Below are 18092 nucleotides of genomic sequence, written 5' to 3'. Positions count from 1 at the left end.
TCTCGCGGAAGAAAAACCGTGATTTTTGCGAAAGGAAAAAAACGCGTCTTTTTGCGCAAAAAAAAATTCAAATCTTTTTTTGATCGAAAAGCTAAGAAAGGCTGGGGGGAAATCAAAATGTCAAAAAAAACCGGAAAAAAAACTGAAAACGCGTGTGGAAAAATAAAAATAATAAAATCCAAAGAAAGCGTCCAGAACGTGACATGTGGCGAATGGCTGAGAGCGCGCCAAGTGGCGCTGGTCGTTGCGAGGCTTTCAAAGAAGCGCTCGTTAACTAGTTGCTCCCGCCTTACCAGGTATGACGGTGACAGTTGCATCATTCTAGGCCCTGGGCCGGAAGTTTCGGCCCGCTCCCCTGCGGTATATACCGAAACCGCGATCGCACTCTCCAGGTCCATCCAGCGCCCCTCCCTCCCTCCTCCCACCAAAGCGAAATCTGAAAAGCCCTAGCCAGCGCCTCCCTCGGGCCCCGCGCGCTCGGTGGCCGACGCGGTGCGCACCCCCCTCGGGCCCCGCGGCGTGGACAAGATGATCTCCTCGGGCGACCAGGTGATGATCATCACCAACGACGGCGCCACCATCCTCTCGCGCATGTCCCTCCTCCAGCCCGCATGCTCGCCGACCTCTCCCGCCCCCAGGACGTGGCGGCCGGCGACGGCACCACCACCGTCGTCGTCATCGCCGGGGCCCTGCTCCGCCGCGCGCAGTCGCTCCTCGCGGCCGGCGCCCACCCCACCGCCGCCGCCGACTCCCTCCACCGCCTCGCGGCCCGCGCCGTCCAGGTCCTCGAGGGCATGGCCATCCCCATCGAGCTCACCGACCGGGACTCCCTCGTCAAATCTGCCTCCACCGCGCTCAACTCCAAGGTCGTCTCCCAGTACTCCGGCCTCCTCGCCCCGCTCGCTGTTGACGCCGCCCTCTCCGTGGTCGATCCCGCCCACCCGGAGCTTCTTGATCTCCGTGACATCCACATCATAAAGAAGCTCGGCGGCACCATGGATGACACCGAGCTCGTCCGCGGCCTTATCTTTGACAAGAAGGCCAGCCATGCTGCCGGGGGGCCATCTAGGATCGAGAATGCCAAGATTGCTGTCATCCAGTTTCAGATCTCACCGCCCAAGACTGATATTGAGCAGAGCGTCATCGTGTCAGACTATGCGCAGATGGACCGCATCCTCCGCGAGGAGCGCAATTACATCCTAGGGATGGTAGATCAAGGCTTCTGGGTGCGATGTCCTCCTCATCCAGAAGAGCATCTTCTGTGATGCCGTGACTGAGTTGTCGCTGCACTATCTCGCAAAGGCCACGATTCTGGTGGTCAAGGATGTAGAGAGGGACGAGATTGAGTTCATCACCAATACTCTCAACTGCCTCCCAATTGCCAACATTGAGCATTTCCGTGAGGATAAACTTGGTTATGCTGATGCCGGAGATGGCAAGATTGCCAAGATCACTGGCATCAGGGACATGGAGAGGACTGCAACTGTGCTTGTCCGTGGGTCCAACCAGTTGGTTATTGATGAAGCTGATCGCAGTCTCCATGATGCCCTATGTGTCATCAGGTAATGTTACATCCACTGAAACAATCTTCTGTGTTCTCAATTGTAGGCCTGCTTTTCTAGGTCAATTTGAGTATGGTGACTTTTGTGAAGTCTTATTGGTAAACGATGTGAAGTAACTTAAATATGCACAACATTGTTGAACAATTATTAATTATAGTCGATTAAGATGATAGGATCATACTCCTAACTTTCTATTGGATCTGTTAATTTCAGTAAATTGTTATGCTGTGTAAATGAACATCTGTTCTGCTATAATAAATGTTTATTTACATGTTGAAAGCAACATTGTTTTAATTAGTTTAACGCACAAAAATTGATTTAATTAGTTTAACGCACAAAAAATGATTTAATTAGTTTAAGGCACAAAATTTATAGGATCCTTGTGTTCCTCATGCAAGTAAATCTCAATTTCCTGTCACATTGCTTGCACATATACTGTCATGTTCTCTTTCTTCCATTATCAACAAGGTCTTCTTCTGTTATGTTGCTTCCACATACACCGTTGGAGCAACTTCCGGAAAAAATAGCTATGTTCCCTTTGACCACTATATATATGCTGTGGTACACACACAGGGAACCACGGGGAGCATAGGTTCACTAGGTGATTATGTCTGACACCGAGCCAAGTTTGATCGAGCTCAATTAACTTTCTTATGCTATTTGTGTGACTTTCAGTGATCCATTGATCACCAGGCTGGCATATGGCACATGGTGCTTTGTGAGGGCCATAGGCTTTATCATTTGCTAAGTTGCATGTCATGTCTGTTCATGGTACTTTATGATGACCCTTTGTCATCTATACTTTTGACTATGGACATTTGGTGCTTTATGTCAATAACGCATTTGCTGTGTGAACACAGTGAAGGCGACTCTCCCTCGCTCTTCACCTCACCCCTCTGCATCGCAGTCCTTGAATCTGATGGGTAGACCACCTCTTATGGGCTAAGTGCTGCAGTAGAGCACCATGGCGTGGCTAGGCAGCAACTTTTATTAGTTCTAATCTTGTTACAAGTAGTAGTTGTTAGTATCTGTGCATGCATGCTGGCAGGTTATGATGTTTCTAGTTCTAGCACTAGCAAGATGGCAAGAAGTAGAATGTAAGTTGGCTAGTAATATTAGCTTGCGCTTAGTCAGCTAGTTGTACAATCTTGAGTTGCATGTAAGTTACAATATATCAGTGTCAATTTGGCTAGTCATACGAAGCAATAGTTAGCTGTTTGAGATTTAGCTGTAAAATGTCAGCTTGGTAAATTTTGTAGTGGTTTAGGTCTGTCTGCAAGTCGTAATAAAAGGACCTTATGTCCTCCTTGTAATACAAGCTTGTTGTAGTGTATAAGCTTCAGACCTCTAGTTGTGTGCATGTTTATGTGAGAAACCAGGTAGTGTGTGCATCATGTCCTTTAAAAAGGAAATTGTAGTGAGAGCTGGTAGCTAGCTCCAACTTTTTTACTGCCTTTTGTAACATTGGTGTGGTGTATCAAATATGGTTGTTTTGGATATAACATTGACTGCCTCATCTTATGCCTGTGAATTTCAACACTTCCACAGTAGTAGGCCTCGGTTTGATCAATGCATCACAGTTTGTGGGTTCACGCGTCAGTTCATGTTAAGTCTAGATGTGAGAACGTGTATGTTGGGCAGGCGGGTTTACCTTACAACTTCTGTTGATTCATAATTAGATGGTTGCTTCTGAATTTACTGAAGTAACAACTGCTTCTAGTATATGGTTTTCCATATCTTTTTTACCCAAATAGGGGGGACCTGGCCTCATGGTCTTCATGGCCTTGTGGGCATATTAGTATGAAGATAAGTTCCATACCATGTATAGGCCTTGAGCGTAATTTGACATGTATCCTCATGAAATGATTATTCTTGCTCATGGTGTATTTCAAGCTTGTGCATCATTTTGTGGTATTTATGGCGTTGCATATAAGCATATTATATGAAGCAACTTAGTACAGCACTACTTTTAGCTTGCAATGTATTATTTCTTCAGTGTTCAGATCCTGTTCATGCTTACTTTTATGAAGGTGCTTGGTGAACAAGAGGTTTTTAATTGCCGGTGGCGGTGCTCCAGAAATAGAAATGTCAATGCAACTGGCTGCTTGGTCAAAGGAGCTCCACGGGATGGAGAGTTACTGCATCAAGGAGTTTGCTGATGCACTTGAGGTCATCCCTTACACATTGGCTGAGAATGCAGGGCTCAACCCAGGCCAATCGCCATTGTTACCGAACTAAGGAATCGCCATGCCAAGGGTGAGAAGAACACGGGCATCAACGTGAGGAAAGGCCAGATCACAAACATCCTGGAGGAGAATGTCGTGCAGCCGTTGCTTGTGAGCACGAGCGCCATCTCGCTTGCGTGCGAGTGCGTCAGAGTGATCTTAAAGATTGATGATATAGTCACTGTAAGGTAAAGCCTGTAGGGCGGATGATCCTTTTTAGGGCTGTATTTTTCTGTGTGGGGGTGATGACCACTTTGGCCTGCCTGGTGCTATCTGGCTAGTTGTGTTACGTAGGTGCACTGAGTTACTTTTATTTGTGAACGTGGCTCTTTGATGTGTTATGATTTTGTGGCTGTGGCTTCTGCTGAAGATATTGGTATCTTGTATACTACCAGTTTATCCAGCAACAATATGCACGATTAACTCTAAAATATAGATCTAAAGTAGTAGTTGGAAGTGAAATCCTTCAATGATTGTTCACTGAAATTATTCTCATCTCATCTCAGTTCATGCCCTGCCGTGTCCCGAACCTGCTCTCTTCTCTTCCACGAGACAGACAACGGCCATCAGTACATCATTTGAAATGGCAGCCATCATTGGTTCACAACCAAAAGCTACAGCCATCCAGTTCCACAGTTCAACCACAAGCTTACATTACATCACAGAGCAGTTCACAGCAAACTAGAACACGGGAATTGCAAATAAATACTCCCTCTAGTATTAACAACGCTCTTATATTATGGGACGAAGAGAGTAGTTCATTGTGATACATATTTTAGTAGCGCCAAAACAGCCGGTGTCGCTTCTGTGTCCAGTGTCGTCCACCCTGCCACGCCAAGTCTTGAAGCCATGAAGTCGAGCAACTCCTTAACATGGACCAGAACCTTGTGCGCGAGTATGTGCCTCGCCCACAGCGATGTATACTGGTTACCATGCTGCATGCATATTAAAATTAAATGAAGCAATCTATTCTCACAACAACTGCATACCGCAAAACACAATGCTTGTATTTTGTAAGAAACATGAGTGGTTTAGCTAAAAAGGTTCAATTTTTTTTCTGTACTATTTTGGACAACTTCAACTTTTTGGAGCGGAATTGATCAAAGGGACATAATGGACAGAAGTACACACAGTATTTTAACAGCATGGTAATATAATATATATCCAAGTTTTTCCTTTATCATTATCAGATCACGGCAGCTGTTGCGCCACCCTCATAGAACCAATCAAGCTCCCTTTTCCTAACCAAGAAAATGCCTCTTAAAACAATGCCAGTGATCTATAGACTATGAGAGAGTACTAACAGAGACTACAAAGTTGCATCAGGCAGTAAATTAGTCACCTTGTCAGGGTGAGCCTGGCTGTACACAAGGGCTAGGGTGCTTCCCCATGAACCGCCAAACACCTACATCATCCTCATAACCAGTGTATTTATTTACTGAAAGTCATAGTAAAGCAAACAATTTTCTGAGGAAATTATAGTTGCTCCATTTCGAGAATATAACCAGACATGGGATTTGAGACTTCATACCGGCAACAAGATAGCGACCTCGCTGAAACTGTTAGCGCAAGAAATCTCCATCAAATCGCCAACCTTGAATCGAGCCCCACGCCTTTCCTTTCTCGGCTAGAATCCTATAACTGAAAGCTCTGTTCATGAATGTCAAGATACCTACCTTAGAAGGTCCAAATGCATTCACATGCCTTCTTTCCCTGATGATTTGTCATTAGCACTGATAAGGTGCATGATGATTCATTACTTCCACCAGCCAGTGGGTTATACTTATACAGCTGCAAGGGTTCAAACGTCCGTGCGAGGCTAGTGGATCTGAAGAGTGCAGCACCCAAGAAATGCATGCAATTTTCAGATGATCTGTCTCCACAGGTGGGCGGCTGGGTGCTCCAGGTGTCCATAATTTTTGCTGTCAGGATCTTAGTGTTGAAATAACCTCACAAGCCAAACTGGGTCAGTTGGATGTAACGGCAGACATAATGTTTCAAGCACATTTATCTTGACTCCCATGCCAAGAGAATCTTCTGCTGCCACCCTCCAAACATCTGTGCCAACTTACCTAATCAACCAGAAGCAACCTGAGCTAAGAAGATCCAAGGATCCCCAACCCAACTTGGCGCCTATAAATAATCCTCACGGTGCACTACTTGATTCCATCAGTTTCTGCACCAACAGCACATCACATACTAAGAAGGCATTCTCCTTCTTGCACAAATGGCCTCCATTGTGCCCCTCTTCTCTCTGCTGTCATTGTTCTTGTGTTGTGTTCTTGCCAAGGGAGGCATGAAAGTGGCCCCTTCGGCGAATGGGGCTGACCATAGAGGCCGGTCTCTACAGTCAAATCATGTTTTCAGTGTGCTCGGATATGGGGCTTACGGCGATGGACGCCATGACGACACAAAGGTTTGTATAGTATAGTGCAAAACCACCTCTTCCAAAATACATAGCATAATTCATTTCACTAGAAATGGAAGTGGATATTTTTTGTAGGCATTGTCAAAGGCGTGGGCTGCAGCTTGCTCCTCTTTGAATCCTAGCATCGTGCTCATCCCCGGGGGCAAGAAATACCTAACCAAGCATTTAACCTTCTCCGGCCCATGCAAATCCAGTATCACGTTAATGGTGAGATAGATGAATGACAAGAACATGCATGCATTATTTTCTTTCATAAAATTTTGCAAACAAAGATGACGAGTTGTACCAAATTCCAGATTGAAGGTACTTTGGTAGCCCCTCCGAAGAGATCATACTGGATAGAGGATACCATTAGGCACTGGATTTTGTTCAGATCTGTGAGAGGTCTTACCGTCACCGGTGGCGGGACCATTGATGGAAATGGAAAGATTTGGTGGCAGGATTCCTGCAAAATAAACTCAAAACTCGTAAGTATATTGAACTTCTAAGTTGCGCAGTAATGAAAACCACTAGAAAATTGCAATGTTTCACTGTCAACTTTAAAGTTTAACTATTACAGCTTTGATTTCCTTTTTCCTGAAAGCTTTCTAATATGAATTGTTCCTTTTCTTTTCCTTGGCAGCCATGCAGGCAAGCTCCAACGGTGAGTGCACCTTCCAATCATCTTAATTCGCATATTCCGATCTAGTAACCTTGTTTTCTTGATTACATATTGGCTATCTTAATTTCTTTTCACATTCCAGGCTTTGACGTTCTATTCTTGCACAAATCTGAGAGTGGATAATTTAGAACTGTTGAACAGCCAACAAATCCACATATCAGTGGAGCATTGCAGTGATGTAAGGATGTCCCACTTGTCAATCACAGCACCCGGCACTAGCCCCAACACCGACGGCATCCATATCGCCCATAGCAAGGATGTCAAAGTCATGGACTGCGCAATCAAGACCGGGGACGACTGCATGTCAATCGAGGATGGAACCGAGAACCTACATGTCAACAACATCGTGTGTGGACCGGGCATGGGATAAGCATCGGGAGCTTAGGCGACCGCAACTCTCAAGCCCAAGTTGCAAACATCACCATCGACGGGGCGCGACTGCGCGGCACGACGAATGGGGCTCGTATCAAGACATGGCAGGGCGGGCGGGGCTACGCAAAGAACATCGTGTTCCAGAACATGATGATGGATAATGTGCAGAACCCAATCATCATCGACCAGAACTACTGCGACTCGGCTACACCATGTAATGAACAGGTAAATTAAAGAACATGACGACTGCGTTGGTTTTATTCATTTGTTTGTGCGCATAGATATAATCTAGCGTGTTTTTTTGTGTGTGTAGAAATCGGCCGTGGAGGTGAGCAATGTGTTGTTTAACAACATTAGGGGGACAAGTGCCTCAAGAGAGGCTATCAAGCTCAGTTGCAGTAGAGTTGTGCCTTGCCATGGGATAGCCTTGCACAACGTCAGGCTTACTCTGAAGCGAGGAGGTGGTGATGCAGAGAGCAGCTGTGAGAATGCAAAATGGAGGAAATTGGGGACAGTTATGCCACAGCCATGTAGTCTCAACGACTGAAAATATATGGCAAGGATTTGAGAATTTTTAGTTGTATATGATGAGCAGGAAGGGTTGCATGTTTTGATAGTACGCTTCCTCTGATTTTCCGAGTGAAGTCTTCCAATGGAAGGATTTTGAGTAGATAAGTGCAATAGAAGGATACATGCCAACACTGAAGTGTACTAGTGATCGCCGCCGCGCTCTACTCATTGTTGAAGAGTTGTTCTTTTTGTATTTTTGATGAGTATCCGCTGTGTGGTCTGTTTGTTTTTTAGTACTGTACGTATAACGGAGCGGAAGATAGTAGTGCATTAATTACTTTAGTGATTTTTTTTTGTGGAGAGCATAAACCCTTTCGAGCATTTAGCAAATTTGGGCAGCATTTCTACTCGAGCTGAAACTGGGAAATTATATGCTTTTTTCAAAAGAAGAAGCAGTACTATGAGAACCCAAATCTACAAGTTAAAATCTTGGCTATCAAAGATATTTGTCATGACTTCACAATTGTTGGACTGAAAATGCAGTCAAGTGGCCAAAAAGTAAATTATTCATATCCAAAGTACAAACAAGGGACAGTTTTCTTGTTATAAGCAAAGATCGAAGGGTACATTCTGGGCAGAAACCATACCCTAGTATACAAGAGCAATCAGTACGTAGTCAGTTTCGCCGAACCGATGAGATGAGTTCTTAAGAAGTACAACACGAGGGCGGGCAAGAATAACGGCAACCTCACCAACTTACCTACAGGCTACAGATGAACATCAGAGTATCTACCCAATGTTGGCTATCTCCTAACCACCTCTTATGTACCGCGGACAACCCCGATTTGCCAAATGGTCAGTGTAAGTGCTAAGCATCTGCTCCTACAGTGATGTAAATGGTACACACTAATACACCCTCCTCTGAACAAAGAGCCCGAAAGATATGAACAAACTCAGCCAGCTAGAGAACTCCTAGGTGTTACTCGCATTGTTGTTTCTGTTATAGTGTTATTACTCTCAACAATAAGAGAGGTCAGCTCATTTTCTTGTTGACTTCTCAATCTTGACAAAGTAGGGAGGCTCCTTTTGATTCTCTCGGGTAGATACCTGGAAATTTTTGGAAACAGATCCTTTATGACTACCAACTACAACCAGAATAGCGCAAGGTACATGACCGGAAAAAACATATGGTTGCGGAAAGTTGGTCTATGGAACACAACTTACATGTCAATTCTTTCTGCAATTGCTCTGCGCACTGAAGAGTTGAGACCATAAGCAATCGAATTAAAAAGGCCCTAAAAATGTTGGGGAACATTAGTCTGGAGAATTGATGAAAAATAGGAGAACTATGTAATAAATCTATCAACGAAATTATTTTGTACATAATGCAGGCACAGATGAACAGTATGATTCCAGCAAATACAGCAACAAGAGGGAGTCATAACTCATAAATACCCTAAGGCCTGTTTTGAATTTTGATGGTGGATTTTATCCTAATCTATTAAACTAACTTAGTTCTATAATGAAGGCTACCAAATACAAGCCAATTGCATGGGCTCGTTCCAAGAAATAAAGAAATAAACATGTTGGAACGCAAGCATGCCCATCTTTTGGAGTAGAACTATCAATAGAATGACAAAACGTTAACATGGATTCATTCAGTATCTCCAGGAAGTACGAACCCCAGTTAGCAACTTTGCATCATATGAATCCAGAAGCATCTAGTCTAAGAATGGAAGACAAAAGCATCCAAAGACTCACCATAAGTCCAGCAAATCCAATATCAAGGATGGACAGCCAAAATATCTTGTGACCAGGATTAGCAAAGTCATGCAGGCGATTGATTGTCGCGAAAGCCCATGAACCGATTAAAATCAGAGGGTAATAACCCCACCGGTTAAATGCCTACAAAGGGAAGCAAATAATGGTAAGAAGCTGATCAAGGACACACCAAATTAGCATGATGATGAGTGTACTACACAGTGACATATTCCTCACAATAAAAGCAGCTGTAATTTTTTATCATTAAATCTTATAGAGAAGTAGTACAAAAACATAAAAGGAGCTTATGGACTAACAATGTTGAACAGTCTGTTTTCGGTTAAAAACTGATGATGCACACCATGCATATACCTTCTTGTCCGCCCTCACGTCAGATTGACTTGATCGATCACTCATGCCAACAGCCATCTACAAATTAACATAAACTTTTCAGACGATACAGCCAGAAAGAGCAGAACATATCAAGTGCTACAATACAAGCCTCAGTCAGCCTACCCTCAATAGTCAATATACAAGAGAAAACAGTAAACAGAACGTGTGTTGTATGCATACCCGTGTCGCATTGTTCAGCATGCGGTTTACTTGATAGTACGTAAACCCATTGTAGAGAATGGCACCCCAAAGTGGAAGGTAAAAGGTAATCAAGTGTAAAATCTGCAAGTAAAGGGCATTCTAGTGAAGGAAGCTAAGAAGATGATACAGTGAAAACATTTCTACATCTCAGGGACTGAGTGAAGACCATATAAATGGATTGTCAATATATTGCAATGTCTTTGAAAATCTGAAGGTAGTCCAAGCAAGCTAAGTCACAAATGGAACATATAAAGGACGCTACGCAACCCGCCGTTCTGGAGGGTCTTCTCGCGCGGTGAATGTGGATCGAACGATCTACCACAGTCATACGTTTTTACGCTGCTTTCAACAATCTGGTCGTTGGTTGCTCTGTACATTTCGCTTTCAGGCTCCATTGGATGACGGGCGGGGTTCCTTTCCTTGCGGGCCCAACATTGCAGACTGTGCATCGCATGTGACGGGTGAAAAAGGGCCTAACTACAGCGATCGTGGGCGATGTGGGGTTGGTCGATTCCCAGGGCGTGCAGTAAAAACCCTAGCCAATCCTCTGCTTCCTCGAGCCTCACGTCCCCTCTACTTCCCATTCGCATCTCTGCTCCTCCCATGCGCTCCCCTGTCCCATCCACGCCCAGCGGGACGGCCGCAGCGGCGGCGAGCGGCAGCAGGAGCAGTGGCCGGGTCAAGGCAGGTGTTGACGGCCTGGATGCAGACGACAGGGGCTTGGCTGCGGCCGGAAAGGCAGTAGCGGCCTGTGGGCATCAACCAGAACCACAGCGACCTCCATGGATGATAAGGGCCCGGCGGGCTCGTGCAGGCGGGAGAAGGGGCGCTCGCCGATTGGGCAGATGGTGGCCATCCAAGTTTCTTCAAGCCATAGCAGGGTACGTGAGGGGTGGAGGCGAGCGACCCTCTGGAACCGCGCACGTTGAGAGGTAGCAGCCGTGCCCCTCCTCCTTCCCTTCTCTTCTCCCCCCTCCTCTCCAATCTAGGATGCCCATTTGCGTCCTCGGCATCTTCCTCTTCGAGTTTATTACTCCTTGATTTTTTGATTCTCTGATAATCTAATTTGTTTTCTCAATACAAGTAATTAGATTATCAAGTGCTACAGTTGTCACAATTCTAATTTGTTTCCTCGGCATCTTCAATATCAAGTGCTACAATACAAGGCATAAATTCAAATGATTAGTATATGCATGGTAATCTCTGTGCTTTTGACAACCACTAGAAGACCGTGTGACAACTAATTTATGATTGATTATCTGCTCCTTTTTATTCCTGACATTTAGCTCTTGCCCTTGATCAGTACTTTAGAAAGGAGCTCTTCCTCGGCCTCCGCCTGGGCGTGACCTGCACTGTCAGTACATATGTTGTGGCTATGCCAAAAGTAACCACTTAATTAGATTTCTATTTTTAACTAATCCCTCTTCCGTTTCAGCAATGTTCAAGTCTGAATACAATTTCTCCTATATATATTACATCAGGTGATGACATAATTTAGTTAATGGCATTATGGCAGGACTCATGTGGTCTTGGTTACAATGGCGGCTCATGAAGTTCAAAAAATGTGTTCTTTACAGATTTGAGATGATAGAAATTCAGAATAGGTAAGACAATAAGCCATGTTTCTTCTTTGCTGGTTTAGCTGTCATGTGCCGCATAGTTTTTTCCGCCCCACATACTACTGGGTGCCTCTTTGTTGTTTTACTAGATCCATCTCCATGAGCTATGGTACTTATAGTGGATCTGTTTATTATTTCCGGTCCAGCTGCTTAGGCTAAGCATTATGAATGACACACTGTTTTCATCCTTCTGTTGTTAAGAATCGATGCGGGTATGCTTTAGTTTTCTCTCTGCAACCAACTTAATGCAGTTAGCGAAGAACAAGATAAATGAAGTACGTGCTATACTACTATGTTGACTAGATAAAAATATTATGGACGGAGTGTTTTAGTTGTGTTGAAACGTCAGGGGAGGAGTACAGCCAGCCAGGTTAGTGTGTACATTGCTTTTCTATTTTTGACGGGCATTGTTTGTGCTTCGCTAAAATGAGCTAATTAATTCACATAATTTTCCGTGTGATTTGCAGCTCTGCAATAGAAGAAAATGCAGAAAGAATGAACAAGAAGCTATAGATGGATATGTCGAGGTTGCAATTTTTCTACCTCCACCCCATGTTTCCACTTATGATTTAGTTGATAGTATGATTCCTGGCTTGGGAGGATGCCATAAACAAGATATGCATTAAGTTTCTAATGCATTTTCATTGCAGTTGCTTTTTGCTAGAGCAGATCATTTTAGATGGATATATATGTACGCATGTTGGTGGAAGTCAGAGAGATTAAGAGGGAGAAGAGTGAGAGAAAAAACGCCAGGGAGCAAGATAGCTAGACAACTGATTAGTATATGCTCTTCTTTCTGCATTTTCTTCTATTGCAGAGCTGCAAATCAAAGAACCTAAATAAATTATTGTAAATAACCCTAAGGATTTTCTTGGACTTGAACTATCTTTAAACCTTTTTTCTTGCTTCTTGATGCTTTTAGACTATCATGCTGCCCTGGACTGGAATACAACCATTATGTTTAAGAATGCATGCTATCTATGAAATATCTTACATGGTACTAATTCTTGGACTGCTTCGGTTTTTTGCGCCAAGGGCGTGGTGGGTCATCGATTTCCTTATGCATCAAGGATTTTATTATCAATCTTTAAACTATTCTTACTTGATTGGCTCACTCTCGCTTTTTGCGCCATGGGCGCAACGGGTCATCTAGTCCATATAAATGGTGAATGGCAGTTTGAACTGTTTGATAACAGCTATGGATGATGTACAAATGCTACATGGAAACAGTGGAATTCAGGAAGATAACTATTTGAGCTGTTCTTGGAATCACTGATAATATAAGAAAATAGGATCAAATGTATCTTAGTTTAAGCAACAGGAGTGTGTATAACCAAATTAACAAGCTCTTAATAAAAGAGAAAGATGTACCTTTCCCGTGCTTCCCTGCTGGATCCAACACCAGGTCCCTGGCCTTCCATAATCACTTCCTATTGAACGTAATACAGTTGTAACTAGTGAAGTTCCTGAGGAATCAAAAAAAGGAGGCTCTATGTTTAATGCAACTCATATACACATAATATGAACTAGTCCGAAAATATAATAAAGGGCACCCAGGGCGGTACACTCAGATGATACATAGACAAAATCTGCAGCACAAGTTACTAACATGGCTAATTACCAGTTACAACTATCTGAGGCCAGCAAATGAAATCACTCGTGCTCATTTGCGAGATACATAGGCATGAGCATCTGATTGGACAAACAACAGAAATTGGCACTGGCATAGGCAGGGTTGAAAATAGCTACACAAAAAATGGGTTACATACGTACGCCATACATAAATGTTGCCATGAGATATAGCAACCTGAATATTAAGACAGACATAGCATGATGCATCCAACACAACTGACAGCTATGTTGTCTGAAAAATTCCATATTCATCGGCAAATTAGCTACACATAGATGACACAGCTATGAATTTGTGAAGTTTTAAAAAATGTAACCTATTCAAAGCATGTTTTTTAACTGGTTGGACAGGTCGCTGCAAGTAATTTGGAAACATGAAGAAATCAGAGAAGTGCCAAAGTGGTGAACAACATACATACCCCATACATACAAGTGGAAAATGAATCCAAACTCCTCAACATCAGTTTTGTGCTTGACCACTGTGCGATGAAGAGTGAATGCTATAGTGGTTGTCCATAGAAAAGAAGCCACACAGAAGAAATGTGCACTGTAGTCATGTGCAAAGCAATAGAATGCATTTGCTGGGCCCCTACAACATCACATGACAAACTCACTAAATTAATCTGCCACAAAACCCAGCAATCAAGCTGCATGGCAAATATCATTGTAAAATACGGAAGAGAACAAAGAGCAGTCTGTTTTGTTCTAGCAGAAAAAAGTGCTATACATTCTGTTTACATCCCTCCTATTGATAATTGTAGGGAAATATCAAATATGTACTACCCATGATAAAACGTTGATGTGGCTTTTTGTCATTGTTATTAGCAAAGGTGGATATAATCAGAAAGACAGGAAGCAACTCCGTCCAGCAGAGAGTATATTAAAATTATACAGACAGCAACATACCCCATTATAGTGAATAAGCTGCAAAGCATATCCTGCAATTGAAGTGAACATTGTCAGAAAAACTGAAGCATACAGTAGTTAAAGCAATGAAGAAAGCTTGCTTCAAATAATGCTTTCACTAGTATGCAGAGCACCTTGACTAGACATGTACTTCATTTTTCTAAGAAAGAATTCCGCATTCTATCGCCAAAACAAAAGTAGGTGTATGCTCATCATCCCACTCTATGTTTTTAAAGCGTCCCTAAGGCGTCGCCTAGGCGCCAAAGCGCCCCCCCTCCCTAAGGCGGTAAGGCGTCGCCTTAAAAACATAGATCCCACTGGTTGCAAATTCAACAACAAAATAGAGCTAGGGGGCAATGTGATCTCTTGCAAATGAACAATCTAAGAAATGCCTATTGGATGCCAGTTTTTCCGCATTCAAGTATATATGTGGAAGACATCCTACCGCTTAGCTTCATTAAGCTGGAGCGGCCCATGTGGGAATGGCAACAGGTCACATGATCTCAACCATTCTCCGGTTATCTTATGAAACAAGTGTTAAGTTGATCAATAATTGAAGCTAACCATAGTGTAAGACATGCTTAGTGTCGTGCTAAAGCTACTGCAGCTACGAAACTATCGGGGAAATGACTCTATGATGGCCCCAACTGGCAGAAATAAGCATCACGGGTCAAAATTTGACGCACATTTCTGAAGATCCCGGTCCTTACTACCTCCTGCACCAAATTCTCCACATCTACTTCAGCTCGTACGTCCAAAAAGTAAACCATTATGAGCTATAATGTGCTAAATTAGCGTTATGGGCCATACAAATTGTTCAATTACAGACCGAACTTCCAAACCACTGCTCGCAGATCGCGCCACAAGCCCCAAATTCCAAGCCGCGGCCACGCCAGATCACGCAATCAGCATCCCAAACCGATAAAACAGCAAGCAAAGCTCCCAGATCCGATGCTCTCACCGCGACGGCGAGGAAGTAGACGAGCTTGAACGAGAACTTGCGGAGCTCGCGGAAGAGGAGGTAGCAGAGCACGATGAAGGAGGAGCCGGCGAGCGAGAGCGCCGCCGCGGTGGTGCCCACGGCGTCGAGGATCTCGCGGTTCCTCATGGACTGGCTCGCCGCCGCCGACGCTGCCATCGCGTCGCCGTCGCCGGCGATCTGCGGTGGTGGGGAGGTGGGGGAGGACAATTATTTATTTAGTATTTTATTTTATTTTGAGGGAAGGGGGAGGACAGAAGTGGCGCAGAGGAGAACGGCTGGTGAAAGTTGTTAGCTGTTGGGTTGGGTTGGGTTGGGACCGAGTGCCTTCGCAGCGAAGGTTCTGGCTTCATTGGGCCTTTCGATGGGTGTTCTGGGCTGGGATTGTGTGTACTTTTAGGCCTAAATTCGTGGGGAGACGGAGTTAAAAAAAAAGCCCAAACTAAGCCCTGGTTTGTCTTGGACAAATTTAGACTGTAAAATAAACTCCCTTAAAAAAAGACTGTAGAAAAAGTTGTTTTTTTAGGGAAAAGGAGTAAAGACCAAAATTTAGGAAGAAATTGTACTGGATTTTTTATTTTCTATGATTTTTATTTATTATTATGTCGAAATGAAACATTTGTTCTTTTAAATTATATGTAATTATTTAATGTGAAAACGAACATGTACATTTTGAGTTTTCTTCTCTCAGAGAAGATACGCCTTATGTACCTGAGGAGAAAACACACTATAATTCTAGAATTGCTTTACTTGTCAGTCGATCTAGTTCATTTAGGTTCACAAATTTTTAGTGCTTTGTTTGTCGCAAAGTAAAAATGCTTTGTCGGCGTTTTGACTAATTGCGTGGTGTGTTAACAATACCTGCATACCCACATGGCATTACAATCGTAGATGACGAAAGGTAAGGCGATTTGAGCAAACCGCAAAATACTTTTCAACATATTATCTTGTTTTAAAATTGTATTCGGAGTTATTTGACTTTTTATAAGTCTTAGCTCTGTTCTTTTTTCCAGGAAAGTCTTAGTGATATTCTACGAGGGAGTTTTTCTGCTAGCATTATTTGCATGGCCGATTCCACCCTAGCTGTCCTTCCCAGACCTACATCTTTTCTAATCAATTTTGTCAACTCCATCTAGCTCTTAATTTGAAGCGATCACAATGAACTCCATTTAGCTCTTAATCTGGGTCTGGGCAATTTCAATGGCTCGACAGGCTCCAGCAGCCCATGGAAATGGGTTCAATCAGCAGCCTCCATACATTTGTTAACAAATGAACAGGTCATCTCGTCAAGTCAATGACGGTCAGTTCGCCCGCCCATGATTAAGCTAGCTCGGAATCTTAGTTTAGCTCAGGCTGTCGCTCGTACATAACCAAGATTTGTTTACCCTGACGCATTGTCGAGCTTATCTTGCAGTTGCAGCAAGCCAGAGGCGAGCTCGGAATAGCATATTCACAAGTTCCTCAGCACTTTTGTCTCGCAGTACCATGAACACACACGCACACGTATGAGTCAGTGGCTTGCTATATTGGCGCATCCTGATTATGGGGGCGTTTGTGCTTTGTACTTAGCATCCTGCTCTGTTGATTATTGGTGACTGTGTGGTGGCCAAGGCCAACTGACTAAACCACCTGCTCGAACGTTGATGGATGGACGTCACAGCGGTCAATGCCGGCCCTTGAGCGCTCCGTGGGACGCACTACCCCTCCACCAAAAGAAAAGACGCCATCTAAAGCTGTGTAGGCCATAGATTTCGTTATCTTAGTACAAAAATTCAACTGCCGCACGCAGATGACGGCAGAGCACTACGGCTTGCGCCTCACTTATATAGCTTCTTCACGTAGCATAGCAAGAAACATGAACAAACGAGAGGGAGGGAGCGAGCTGATCTCCAACCCTGAGCATACATTTTGATTTGATCGACATGGTGGACAAGGGGGCGGCGAGGAGGGCCATGCAGTTCCGCATGCCGCGGCGCCGGAGGGCGGACGCGGCGTCGGCAGCGGCAGCGGCGAGCGGGGGCGGCGGGCGGAGGAAGAGGGTGGCGGTGGCGAGGCTGGGCGGCGATGGAGGCGGCCGCGGCGGGTCGGCTGAGCGGAGAAGGCTCTTCGGGGCGCTGCGGCGGGTGCGGGTGCGGTGGCTGGCGGCGCTGTACAGGCGGACGCTGCGGCGGCTGCGCGCCAGCTACGCCAGGGCCCTCCGCGAGCTCGTCGAGGGCAGGGCGCTCCTGGGCGCCCTCAACGCGCCCGCCGGCGTCGAGTGCTCCCGCGCCGCGTCGTTCGGGCCGATGGCCACCGTCGGGTTCTGAAATTCCGACCGACCTGACGGTGGGTGGGTCGGCCGTGAAAGGGTTTACTTATTATCGTGTTGGCATTATGAGGCAGAGGCACCACCTTCGGTCTTTGTACATACTACTCCCTTCGTCCCAAAATAAACATCTTAACTTTATAACTATATTAGCTCTAAAATTTATACTAAGCTTAAGACACTTATTACGGGATGGAGGGAGTACTACGAAGGTGCGCTTCGCGCGTAACAAGGCCGCAAACATTTTTGCTCTTTTATAGTGTGTGTTGGTGATTTGTAGTTCTGCCTTTGCTTGGATCTCCATCCATGTATGTAAAAATCCGACTCTACTCAATAAATTCTAGTGAGTATTACAATCCATGCGACACAACTATTCTCATTGCATGCAAACTTTTTTCCGTAACAATATCAGGGAACGTTTGCTGCGAGTGAGATCCCAACGAACGCCTCAACCCCAAAGCCACATGGTCCAAATCCAAAGGATGGCTCTTATTGATGAAAATTGCACTAAAAATAAAAAACTTTCATGCTTTTTCCTGAA

At 44.5% G+C, this 18092-nt stretch overlaps 2 protein-coding genes and 2 pseudogenes across 2 annotated transcripts; 3 read left to right on the top strand and 1 right to left on the bottom strand.

Moving 5' to 3' along the window:
- Positions 1 to 298: 298 nt before the first annotated feature.
- LOC119333257 lies at positions 299 to 4136 on the top strand (annotated as a pseudogene).
- A 1877-nt stretch (positions 4137 to 6013) lies between these two features.
- LOC119327631 lies at positions 6014 to 8023 on the top strand (annotated as a pseudogene).
- Positions 8024 to 8296: 273 nt separating this feature from the next.
- Positions 8297 to 15515, bottom strand: LOC119329875 (G-protein coupled receptor 1-like). The gene is made up of 9 exons (XM_037602972.1): positions 15229 to 15515; positions 14268 to 14299; positions 13781 to 13950; positions 13104 to 13198; positions 10093 to 10194; positions 9892 to 9948; positions 9520 to 9663; positions 8983 to 9053; positions 8297 to 8865 (listed from the first exon to the last, which is right to left on the bottom strand). Exons 1-9 carry the CDS (start codon positions 15403 to 15405, stop codon positions 8712 to 8714), a joined length of 1002 nt encoding a protein of 333 aa, XP_037458869.1. The 5' UTR covers positions 15406 to 15515; the 3' UTR covers positions 8297 to 8711.
- Positions 15516 to 17048: 1533 nt separating this feature from the next.
- LOC119331566 lies at positions 17049 to 17911 on the top strand. Its single transcript, XM_037604729.1, has one exon. The coding sequence runs from the start codon at positions 17169 to 17171 to the stop codon at positions 17550 to 17552; it is 384 nt and encodes a 127-aa protein (XP_037460626.1). The 5' UTR covers positions 17049 to 17168; the 3' UTR covers positions 17553 to 17911.
- The last annotated feature ends 181 nt before the right edge of the window (positions 17912 to 18092 follow it).

Source organism: Triticum dicoccoides, chromosome 7A (genome assembly GCF_002162155.2).
Source record: "Triticum dicoccoides isolate Atlit2015 ecotype Zavitan chromosome 7A, WEW_v2.0, whole genome shotgun sequence".
In the NCBI taxonomy this organism is placed as follows: domain Eukaryota; kingdom Viridiplantae; phylum Streptophyta; class Magnoliopsida; order Poales; family Poaceae; genus Triticum; species Triticum dicoccoides.
The sequence above is the reverse complement of the archived record's forward strand: the minus strand, read 5'-3'. Positions and strand labels throughout refer to the sequence as shown.

Coding starts and splice junctions, on each gene's coding strand:
- LOC119329875 (XM_037602972.1), bottom strand. CDS start 15,405: ATGGCAGCGTCGGCGGCGGCGAGCCAGTCCATGAGGAACCGCGAGATC. Junction 9,664..9,891: donor ACGTGAGGGCGGACAAGAAG/GTATATGCATGG, acceptor TTCCCTTTGTAG/GCATTTAACCGGTGGGGTTA. Junction 8,866..8,982: donor ATTGCAGAAAGAATTGACAT/GTAAGTTGTGTT, acceptor AAAAATTTCCAG/GTATCTACCCGAGAGAATCA.
- LOC119331566 (XM_037604729.1), top strand. CDS start 17,169: ATGGTGGACAAGGGGGCGGCGAGGAGGGCCATGCAGTTCCGCATGCCG.